This window comes from Arvicola amphibius, chromosome 7 (genome assembly GCF_903992535.2).
Source record: "Arvicola amphibius chromosome 7, mArvAmp1.2, whole genome shotgun sequence".
Lineage (NCBI taxonomy): Eukaryota > Metazoa > Chordata > Mammalia > Rodentia > Cricetidae > Arvicola > Arvicola amphibius.
The window spans coordinates 48,800,125-48,811,810 of record NC_052053.1 but is presented as its reverse complement, the minus strand read 5'-3'; the positions used below and the strand labels follow the sequence as shown (position 1 = coordinate 48,811,810).

Here is an 11,686-nt window from a genome sequence, read left to right as displayed (position 1 = left end):
AGGGAACAATGGTCCAGAGCCAAGGATGGCGTGGGGACATCTCCATTTCTCTAACTCTCCCAGCACTTGGAGCAGGGGGCCTGCGGTGGTTTGTTCAGGGTGGGCGGGGAGTGGGCGGGGGTGACCGCCTCCTCAGGGCTTGGCCCGCCTCCTCCTCTTCCTCTCCACAGACTGCCTTGTGGGACAGCCTCAGCCTCAGTCACCGTGTCCTGGAGTTGGAGCCCAAACCAGCTGAGATGCCTTCTCTGGGCCTGGTGATGGAGAACTGGCAGGCGCTCCCGGCCTTCCTGCTCTGCAGTACACTACTGGTCATCAAGATGTACGCGGTGGGTGTCATCACAGGCTACACTAGGCTTCGGAAGAAGGTACGAGACCTGGGGTGTGTGTGAGCGGGAGTGTGTGAGGGGATTAGCACTCTGCTGGTTTTTCCCTGTAAGAAAGTCTGGGAACTGAATAACGCGGCGGAGGTGTGTTTGCCAGCGTGCAGAAGTAGTTATTTCAAAGCTGCCGCCGCAGCCCTTCTGGATGCTGGCTTCGGCTCCTGAACCTGCCGGCATGAGAGCACCCGGGGTTTCCTCTCTCAGCGCCAGGGGAAGCGACCTCCACCAGGAGACGCACGTGGAACACAGGAACTCTTGACAACAAGAGATAGGTGTTCTGACCTGGTGGTTTCCCGGCAGACAGGGAGGGATTTCGTATCTGGGTGGAGTGGGAACCGGTAAATCAGGAGCCCCAGAAGTCTTTCCGTGGAAATTCCCGCTCTCCGTGGACGCCACACACAGACTCACGACAGCCTCCGAGGTTTGGTCCTAGCCAGAGGGGTCACAGACAACACTCTGTGATCCCGGTCCAGGGAAGGAAACAGCAACAAAAAGCCCGTACGGAGCCGGTGGGAGTGGCCAGGACACTCCGACTCATTCCTCCGCATTGGATGGACCCCTGGAAGCCGCTGGAAAGCAGAATTGCACGAAATATTTGTTGCCTTTTCAAAACCAGCCTTTGTCCAGTCCAAAGGCAGCGTGGACAGAGTGCGGGTGGAGGTCCCTGGGTGGGACTCTTGCCCTCCAGCGGGGTTCAGCCCCTAGGGCACGTACTGACAGGAATAAAGGCAAGGCCACCACTTACTGGCTGCCTCTGGTTCTCCTGTTTAGTCTGTCCTGGGATGTAGGACACAGATGCCAGGCAGAGATCTCTATGCTCTGTCCTTGTCCCCTTTGCAGGGGCACCAAATCTGAGCTCTAAATTACCACCGGAGCCTCGAGGAGGCAGAGAAAGTTAGGTTACCTCAGTTTTCCCACGGGGCTGAGGACATGCTGTCTTCCTGGGGCTGCTTCCATCCCCTGAAGCTTAGTGTCTGGTTCCTGAGCCTCACTTCCTCCTGGTCTCCATCCCCCATAACTCTAGATGCAGGGGCCTCTGCTTTGGGCCCTGGAGCTCCTTGGGTGCCTCTCTGCCAAGAGGGACCAGAGGATCACCCTCTGCAGAGAGAATGGACGCAGGCTCAACGTCCTCTCCCCACAGGCCTGGGGACCTGGGCAACTGGGAGCTGAGTGTCCGGCTCTGCGAACCTGGAGAACTGAATGGCAAAGCGTGCCACTCACTCTGGTCTGTAAGACTGCTTCCTGCTGGAATCTGACGCGAACAGCAGCCGCCACGGTCCTTCCTTGGGAGTCCATGCTCCTTGACCTACTAGAAGTGGCTCCCTGATAGCTGACCGCAGGGGCTTTGGTGGCAAAGCCCAGCCCTCAGGGTTGGGGGACTTGGGAGCCAGCAGGGAGTAATTCTGGGTGGGAGTTCTAGGCCTTATAATGCCATTTTACATTTTTTTTCAGAGCAGGGCAGGGCAGGAGCAGGCCACAGCTGGGGCTCCAGGGACAGAGCAGAGTGAAGAAGCACCATGTTTACCTCACAGTTTAGAAAAATTGACTCAGCTGTCACCAGAGTTGATGGGGGGAGAATTTGCCTGGTGCTGCAGCAGGGAATAGCTGCCAGTGAGTCATAAGTCCCCAAAGGCAAAAATGTGACCTTGGGCCTCTACTGTCTTCCCGGCCCTCTCGAGGCTCCATGGAGGCTCAGGTGCTCTGTTTTATCCCCAGCCTACAGATGAAGACGACCCGGCAGCCGGAAGCTGCAGAGCCCGGTGGTCAGGGAGGAATTGAGTGTCTGATCAGGCTCTCGAATACCTCTCTATCTTGTTTGTTTTTAATCTTTTGAGACAGGGTCTTACCATGTAGACCAGGCTGCCCTCGAATTCATAGAGATCGCCTTCCTCAGCCTCCGGAGTGCTTGGCTTAAAGGTGTGAGCCACCACTCTGCTAAATATTTTAAATTATATTTTGAGATTCTTGGACTAGAACCTAGGGACTCATGCATGCTAAACAGACACAGTACTATGGATACATATTCTGAGCCTCTCCTGAGTATGCTATGCTAGCTAGTCACCCTGAGCCCCTCCTGAGTGTGCAAGTCTAGCTAGTCACAATGAGCCACTCCTGAGTGTGCAAGGCTAGCCAGTCACACTGAGCCCCTCCTGAGTGTGCAAGGCTAGCCAGTCACACTGAGCCCCTCCTGAGTGTGCAAGGCTAGCCAGTCATGCTGAGCCCCTTTTGAGTGTGCAAGGCTAGCTAGTCACCCTGAGCCCCTCCTGAGTGTGCAAGGCTAGCTAGTCACGCTGAGCCCCTCCTGAGTGTGCAAGGCTAACTAGTCACACTGAGCCCCAGGTGAATGATCTCAACTTACAAGCCCAAGAGATGGGCAGGAGAGTGCTCTTGCCGGCATAAGCACATAGCTCAGGAAAGAGGTTCAGGGGAGCAGGCTGAATGGTCTGTAGGGCATGTAGTAGCTGTACTGTTACCTAGCCCCTGAGCTCTATCCTCAGACAAGGACCTCCTCAGGGATAGTGACCCTCAGCCAATGTGTTGCAGGCTTTTGCCAACCCGGAGGACGCCCTGAAACATGGAGGCCCCCAGTACTACAGGAGTGATCCAGATGTGGAGCGCTGCCTCAGGTGAGTACCTGAGAGTGTCTAGGACCTGGCTGCTACCTGTCTGTACCAAGTCCCCTGTGTTTCTAAGGGCCTCCATGGGCCGATTTCCTCTAACAATTATAGTTTACCCATTACATTTGCCTTGGAAAAGAAAATCCTCACGATCTAGAATCAGAGTTAGTTCAAGGTTGGTGGTGTATGCCTAAGATGTCAAAACCTGGGAGGTGGAAGCAGGAAGCTCAACCAGAGCTCCAGACCAACCACAGAGTGAGAGCATTTCAAGAATGCATCAGATAAAGAAATACAAGTGGGATATAGTGGCTCACATCGCTGAGCCCAGTATTTGGGAGGTATGGGCAGGACTGTCAGGGGTTCAAGACCAGCCTCTGCTAGTAGAGAGTGATCCCTGTAGGTGGATCTCTGACTTGTCTCCATGTGCGAGTGCACCCCCCAAATGTCAAGGTTTTAGAGTGAGTCTTAAGCTAGATATAGTGACACACACCCATGACGCCAAGGCTGACGCAGGAGGATTGCCTTGGGTTCCAGGCTGGTATGGCTATGGGTAAAGACCAGTCTCAAAAAGAAAAGCAACCTTTAATCCCAGCACTCAGGAGGCAGAGGCAGGTAGATCTCTGTGAGTTTGAGACCAGCCTAGTCTACAGAGTGAGTTCTATGACAGCCAGCCAGAGCTACACAGAGAAACCCTGTCTCAAAAAAAAAAAAAAAAAAAAGGCAAAACAAAAACGTCTTGGCTGTGTAAATCCTTTCCAGACAGAAAGCCAGTTTTTAGCAGCTGGCTCAGTTTTTAGTTTGGGGGACATTTCTTTCCTGTCTCATCGGTGATCCAGAATGAGGAGGGGGCACTGGGGTGATGGAAGCAAGGAAGATGGGCAGCTGGATCTGGTGAAATGTGAAACAAACCACACACACAGCTCCCAGCATATCCCCTGGCATCACAGGCCGGGATGGGTGGGGCTGAGCCACTTCCATAACAGAATTCCCCTCTGCAGACAAAGTTTGCGGAGGGTTTCCTTATGTTTGTGTTCGTCATTGTCAACAGTGTACACACTTGTGGTTTTAAACAAACGACAACAGCCCGGCCTAGGAAGTGAAACTCCAGGCCGCCCTATCCTTTCCAACATAATGAAACGCAGCATAATGATCAGCGTGTGTTTCGTCAGACCCTCGGCCATTCATTGTTTAATGAGCACCTTCTGTGGCAGGCACTGGCCTTGCACAACCATGACCCCATATTGGTGACTCGTGGTTGTCCAGGCCATTCTGAGCCACTGAGAGGGAAAGATTGAGTGGCCCAGGCAGCCATCCCAGCCAGCTGTCAGCAAGAGCTGACAGGTTGTTTTTTGTTGCCTCCAAAAGGCATCACCTTGTCCAGGGAAGACACCCCTTAGTTTCACCTACTCAGGAGGATTTTTCTCCTTTTTTAAATATTTGCTTTATATTTATTTTACTTTATGTGTATGAATGTTTCCCCTGCGTGCAGGTATAGGCACCCCTTCTGTGTCCATTGGATCCCTTGGATCTGGAGTTACAGATGGTTGTGAGCTTCCGCATGGGTGCTGGGAATTGATCCCACTGATCCTCTGCAAGAGAAATAAGTGTGCCCAACCCCTGAGCCATCCCTGTAGCTGGATTTGATTTCTTATACCCTCTAGTACTGAAGCTTAAGTGGTTCGTATTCAGTGAGCATTTTCTGAACATTCCTACCTAATAATGCTACTGTCCATCCACCTGATGAGGCTTCATTTAGGATTTGCTAGGTACTTGCTGGAGTGGGGGGCAGCACCTGGGTAGCCGAGACCCCTCCTGACTCCTTAGAGCATCGCAGACAGCTGAGGGTAGAAGATGAAGCCCAGGTTGGTAGAGGGCTTGCATAAAATAGAGTTGGAGGCTAGCCTGGGCTACATGAGACCCTGCCTGACAAAAGAAGGAAGGAAGGAAGCCAGCTACTTGTGGTAGCACATCTTTTTAATCCTGGTACATGGGAGGTAGAGGCAGGAGGATGTCTGTGAGTTTGAGTTTAGTCTGATCTACACAGTGAGTTCCAAGCCAGCCAAAGCTGTGCAGAGAAATCAGACTCTGTCTCAAAGAAGAAAGTGTGTCAGCTGAGGGTGCAGAACTGAGACTCACGCCAGCTGCCACCACTAGGAACTGGCTGGAGAGAGAGAGAGAGAGAGAGAGAGAGAGAGAGAGAGAGAGAGAGAGAGAGAGAGAGAGAGAGAGAGAGAGACTGTGAACACAGGAAGCATGTAGCCTGGATCCTAGGTCATGCATAAATCTGCCTTGTAGATTAGCACATGCTGGAGACAAGCCAGGCTGGTCCTGGGGCAATCAGGAACCAGGTTAAGAATGGAACCCAGGGGGCTGGAGAGAGAAGGTCCTTAAGAGCACTCGTCACTCTTGCAGAGGACTTGGGTTCGAGTTCCAGCCCCCACAGGATGCCCTTGTCTGATCTCCTCAGGCATTAGGCACACATGTGGTGCACATGCATACGTGTAGGCAAAAGTACTCATACAGAAAATAAAATAGATAACTTTAACTTATTTTTTTTTTTGAGATAAGAGTCTCACTATGTAGCTCTGGCTGTCCTGGAACTAGATCTCGTAGACCGGGCTGGCTTTGAGCTCACAGAGATCCACCTGCCTCTGCCTCTTGAGTGCTGGGAAGAATGGAACTGAGGCCACCTGTAGGAGGTGGGGGCAGCAGAATCAGGAGTTCGAGGCCAGCCTTAGCTGTACAATATACCATAGAGGCTTGCACAGCTGACATGAGACAGGAAGGAGTCCAGGGCTAGCTGTGGGTTAATGAAGGAAGCCCTGAGTGAGTATGTATTGTTGACATGGGCATGACCGTGCCAAAGACTAAAGCCTCAGACCCATGAGGATGACAAAACCTTCCTCGGGTGAGGCCCGGGGATGGCAAAGCTTTCCTTTGGTCCCAGTGCAAACGCTGGCAGGATGTATAAAGACTAGCAACTGTAGCCTCCTCAGGGGTTTACAGGCAGAGACTGATTTGCTACACAGACTCCTGACCCCACCCCTGTTCTGTACATAAATAATAAGTGTCCGGTGGAGAGCAAGTGGCGCACTGACCCCAGCTTTTCTGAGTGTGTGTGTCTCTTCTTCCCTTCATTCCCTTGCTGCCCCAGGCGGGGCACCTGCCTGCACTTGCAGATGGAAATGTGTTCACCTGCAGCTGTGTGTCAATTCGCACATAGGACTGCTCCCCCTGGGGGGACACCTGATCCAAATTTCATCTTGTTTCTCACTGTTTGGGCCTTTAGCCTGAAGAAAGAAGCTGTTTGCCAAGAGATTTGGCCCCCAGGTACCGACTTCCTATGTTCCGAAAATGATATCCTGCCTGTCCATTTATCAGTAGGGGACACGGACTCAGAGAGGAAGGAACACCTGCCTGTGGGCTTAGCTCCTTTGTGGCAGCCAGAGTTGGGGGCCTCTGGCGGAAATCCCATTCCTCACTAGGGTCAGCGAGGGCCTGTGACAGGTTGTCAGCCCAAGGAGAATGAAGAGCAGTCACAGTTGTATCTGGGCCAAGGCTGATGATTTAGGGGTGATGGTGATGAGGGTGGTGGTAACAAACTTAAGGCTGCTTTTTCTTATTTTCTGGGTACCAACACCCACAGCAACCCAGCACTCCCAGAAGAGTGATGTTACCTAGAGAGATAAAAGCGGTGTGCCAAGGTCGGGCCCGAGGCTGTAATGCCATCTGGAAGGAGGCAAAGCTTCAACCCCAGCCTCAGCCCCCACCCCTTACCTATTTCCCTCTGCACATCCGCCTTTGGCACCAAGCAGCCGTCCTCCTTGCACCCTGAGCTCACGTATGCATGCGGCGTGGGTGACGAGCAGGGAGAGAGGGAACATGTTGCAGCCAGCTGCTGTCACTGCCCTGACCTGGGGTCACCAGAGGTCTCTCCCCACTGAGCTGTTACAGAGGGGGGGTGAGGGGCAGGTCCGATGCCACAGGGGGCTGTGCAAGTCTCATCTGGTGGGAACTGGTTTGGGGTGACTTTTGCCTCAGAATGCTGGCCATTATTGGAGTGACACATTTCTCCCTGCCTCCCAGTACGTGACTCCTTCCATGCCTCTGTTTGGATACTGTAGCAGGGGAGGAGAGGTGAGCCTTATTTTTTCAACATCCGGATTTCCCCATTCCTCCCTGCCCCAGGCACAACCGTGGCATTGTGGGGCCCCATTGTAGCTTCAAACAGATGAGGGAGGGAGGCCCTGGGTCGGAGCTCCATCTGCTCCCGGCCACCTTTCCCACGTGGGCCACCCCTCTGCTGCCTGGTGAGGAATCAAGGAGGTGGCCCACCTCCCCAACCAGGGACCTGCCACAGAGCAGGGGTCACTCCTGTCCCTGCTCTTCAGGTTTGGTCACATTTGTTCTCAACCTGGTTTTGTTATGTCTTTGAGAAAGAGTCCCCATAGCCCAGGCTGGCCTCTAACTCTCCAGCTGAAGATAACCTTGGCCTTCTGCCCCTCCTGGCTCTACCTCCTAAGTGCTAGAAATAGATGCTGTGTCACCACCTCTGGGTTAAGTGCTGCTGGGGACTGAACCCAGGACCTTTTAATTGCTAGGCAAATGTTATACCAGCTAAGTCATATACCAAGACTTTTTTTTAAAAAAAAATCATTATTTTTCTTTATGTGTATGGGTGTTTTATATTATATACATGCAGTGCCTAAAGAGACCAGAAGAGGGCGTCAGATCCCCCTGTAACTGGCATTACAGACAGTTGCAAGTCACCAGATAGGTCCTCTGCAAGAGCAGTCTTTGCTCCCAATCGCTGAGCCATCCTCCGACATTATTTTCAGGATAGGGCCTTTTGTAGTTCCAGACTGACTTCAAAGCTACTAGGGTGTTGAGGCTGACTTTGAATTCCTGACTCATGGTAAACCTCCTGCCTCAGAGTTCCAAGTGCAGAATACAAGTGCAAGCCAGCACAGGTGGTTCCTGACTCTCACTCTCTTATTTTGTGGGGGGAGCAGGGAGGTTCAAGAGAGGGTGTCTCTCTGTGTAGCCCTGGCTGTCCTGGAACTAACTCTGTAGACCAGGCTGGCCTTGAACTCACAGAGATCCTCCTGCCTCTGCCTTCCAAGTGCTGGGATTAAAGGTGTGTGCTGCCGCCACCACCACCTGACCTTGACTCTCACTCAACACGCCGTGCTTACGCACACGTGTGAGCCCAGGGGCCAGCCTCGGCTGCCGATTCTCAGGTGCTGTCCCACTGGTTTTTGAGACAACTTCATAACTTGGAACTAGGTTAGCCCATGGGGCATCCTGTCTCCATTTCTCTGAGCTGGGATTACAGGTGGGTACAAGAACACATAGCTTTTCCATGTGGCTTCTGGGGTTTGAACTTGGTTCTTCATGCTTACACAGCTAACCCTTTACAGATGGAGCCGTCTCCCTGGTCCTCAGCTACCATGTCGTAAGGAGCAGACAGTCTGGCACCCGAGCCCCTCCCCTCGAGCGTTCCCCGGCACTGTGACAGTCATCTCATAGTCAGGCAGCTTAAGCTTCTGCGATGGACTTTCAAGTGTGTTCCCATAAGGAAGAAACAGAGGCTGTGTAGATGCCGCTCCATCTCACCGGGTGCTGTGATCTGAGGGAAACCTACCCTGTCTCTGGTGACCCCTGTGATGAGAAGGAACTGTCTTGTGTGGGGAGTCACCGTGGCTTCCGCCCTTAGGTTTCCCACCCTTCCCTGTCATCAGCCCCCAGAGCCCATCCAGGCCCATCACCCGGTGCCATGCATCCCTGTGGTCTATCCCCCAGCAGGCTGAGAGCTGATCTTACCAGCCATACAGACAGACTTGCTTTCCCTGTCCGGGTCGCAAGTTCGTGATCACGGTGAAAAGAAGGAAGGGCATAGGGATGGGTCTCAAGGGGAGAGAGGTTGACTGCCATACCTGAGAAAGTTCCAGGCCCTGCTGGAAGAAGGGTGTGTAGGTGGGTGTGGGTGTGTGGGTGGGTGTGGGTGCACACCCGCATATGTATGTGTGTATGTTTGTGTGTGTGTGGCTGTAGTGTTTTTGTGTGTGTGTGTGTACAGAATCATGTTGGGGTGCCTGTGGTGTTTGTTTATGGGTATGTCTGGTGTGTGCATGTGTGTGTGAGAGAGAGGGAGAAAGAGAGAGGGAGAGAGAGAGACAGAAAGTCTCATATATAGCCCAGGCCTGCCTCAACTCACTCACTAGCTGAGTATGACCAAGATTTATTTATTTTTATTTTACATGTGCTTACTTGCATGTATGTATATGTGTGCCTGGTACCTGGTACCCTCAGAGGCCAGGGAGGGCATCAGATCCCCTGGAACTGGAGTCACAGCTGGTTGTGACTCACTCAATGGTTCTGGGATATGAACCTGGGTCCTCTATGAGACACCAGGCCTCTTCACTGCTGAGCCAGCTCTCCAGGGCCTGACCTTGAACCCTTAACCGCAGTTATTTTCCCACCACACCCTATTCTAAGCAGAGCTGGGGATAAGCACTCCAGCTGCTAAGCTACAGCCCCACTTCTTAAGAATTTTTATGCCCTTGGCTGAATTTCTTTTCCTCCCATTACCAGGCCCCTCACCTGCTCACTTCCCTCGTGTGCTTCAGCAAACAGGTCAATTCTGAATTCTTGTGCTGTTCTTACCACAGGGCCTTTGTGTATGCTGGGTACTTCCCAAGAAGGTTCTTCCTCTGTCTGGCCAGCTTCTCATCATTTAGGCTCTAACACATCTCTCCAGCCCTGACTACTGCCCCCATCCCCCACCCCACCCCCGCAGCATTCGGGCACTGGGTGCTCCAGGCCTCTACTGAACTCTACCTCTATTGCCCTTCACTCAGTAAGCTGCTGGTGGCTCTTGCTAAGATTCATTTTCCAGTGGTTCGCCACAGACGCGCTGGGGCCAGACTGGGCTCGCCAGTGGCCTGGTGCCGCTGGTCAGATGGGCCGCAGCTGGAAGCTGGAGTCCTCAGACTGAGTGATGGGGCCTGTCCTGGGGAAGGTCATGGCTCGGCCACTGTTTATCTAAGCGGTCATCGATGGCTCCAGGCATTCGCTGTCCCTAGTTGACGGGCTTTGATTGCCTGGTTCGTTTTAAAATGAGGCAGCGGTATAAACGGGGCCGTGGAGGTTGAGTGACGGCCAGCGAGAGGTTTCTTCCTTGATTATTATTTATGGTAAGTTTGGATGCAGCCTTCCTGCCACGCACGCTTACGAAAAAGCCGGATAGCGTGTGCCTGAAGGAGGGAAGGCTGGCCAGAGTCCTGTGCTTAGCTGGGCTGGTGAATGGAAGAATCCTATGGTTAGTCCAGCAAAGATGATGCTTGGTCCGCTGTTGGGGCAGAAAGGGACAGAGGCAGCACCAGGCAGGGTTCCAATCCTGCATTCAGAGGGCAGGCATGTCTCAGCCCTGCCTCAGGGAACACCTGTCACTCACCCTATCCTCTGAGTCCTCCTCCCTTGGTGTCAGAAGGGACAGTGTGGGGAAGGTGATGGACTGGGCCCATAGGAGACCTGTGGAGCTCTTAACTGGGATTTGAGCCTCAGCCACATCTGGGTAAAAGCTCAGAGTCACTGCCCCATCTTGGCCCTACACATTCTAGCTTATTGGCCAGCAAGGGATTGGGGTGTCTGGCAGCCTCAGGAGGACCCTGGTTGGTTGGGAGTCCTAGAACTAAGCCTGCTGACTGTACCCCTCTGCCCCCCAGAGCCCACCGCAACGACATGGAGACTATCTACCCCTTCCTCTTCCTGGGCTTCGTCTACTCCTTCCTGGGACCTGAACCTTTGATCGCCTGGGTCCATTTCCTAGTTGTACTCACAGGCCGTGTGGTGCACACGGTAGCCTACCTGGGCAAGCTGAACCCACGTGTCCGCTCTGGAGCCTATGTCCTGGCCCAGTTCGCCTGTGTCTCCATGGCCCTGCAGATCCTCTGGGAAGTGGCCCATCACCTGTGACCAGTGGCTGGAACCTCTTCATCTACCACACTGTGGACAGAAGCCACCGAGGCTGAACCTGGCGACTTGGTGTCTCTTCTAGAATAGGGATGGGCTCAGGTCCCGGGTTCCTGGCCACCTAGGTGTGTTGGATCCCTGAGCCCAATGTGCGCGCATGTGTTTCTTAGCCTCTTGGGGTCTGGATGCCCAACTAGAACCACTTACAGATGAATTGTCAAGATTGACAGAACATCCTTGACCCTCACAAAAGCCTTTAAACATCACCCACACTCCTCGTGCCCCTTAGAACTGAAAGGACAGCTGGGCGGTGGTGGTGCACACCTTCCATCCCAGCACTGAACAGAGCATGAGTTCCAGGCCAGCCTGGTCTACATAGCAAGTTCCAGGAAAGCCAGGGCTACACAGAGAAACTCTGCCTCAAAAAACCAACCAAACAAACAAAAACAATCGAAAGGACAGAGGATTCTCTAACAAAGCCATCATTCCGTCCAGGGCTAAAAACGAAGACTTCTCAAACCTACCCACAACTCTGGCCAGCCCAAAGAGAGACACCTGGCTGGTATGCATCCTCACAAGAGGCCCAGCGATGGCCAGATCCCTCTCAGACTGCACAGCTAGGACACTTGCTATTTTTCAGAGGTGGGCAGGTCTGCACGTCCCTGTTGACACCTCCCTGTCCTTTGTTCCGAGTGCCTTAGTACAGGCTCAGGA

The 11,686-nt window shown here is 53.1% G+C and overlaps 1 protein-coding gene across 1 annotated transcript; it reads left to right on the top strand.

Annotated features, from left to right (window-relative positions):
- Positions 1-236: 236 nt before the first annotated feature.
- Positions 237-11,206, top strand: Ptges (prostaglandin E synthase). The gene is made up of 3 exons (XM_038338268.1): positions 237-365; positions 2,925-3,007; positions 10,726-11,206. The coding sequence occupies exons 1-3, from the start codon at positions 237-239 to the stop codon at positions 10,973-10,975; spliced, it is 462 nt and encodes a 153-aa protein (XP_038194196.1). The 3' UTR covers positions 10,976-11,206.
- The last annotated feature ends 480 nt before the right edge of the window (positions 11,207-11,686 follow it).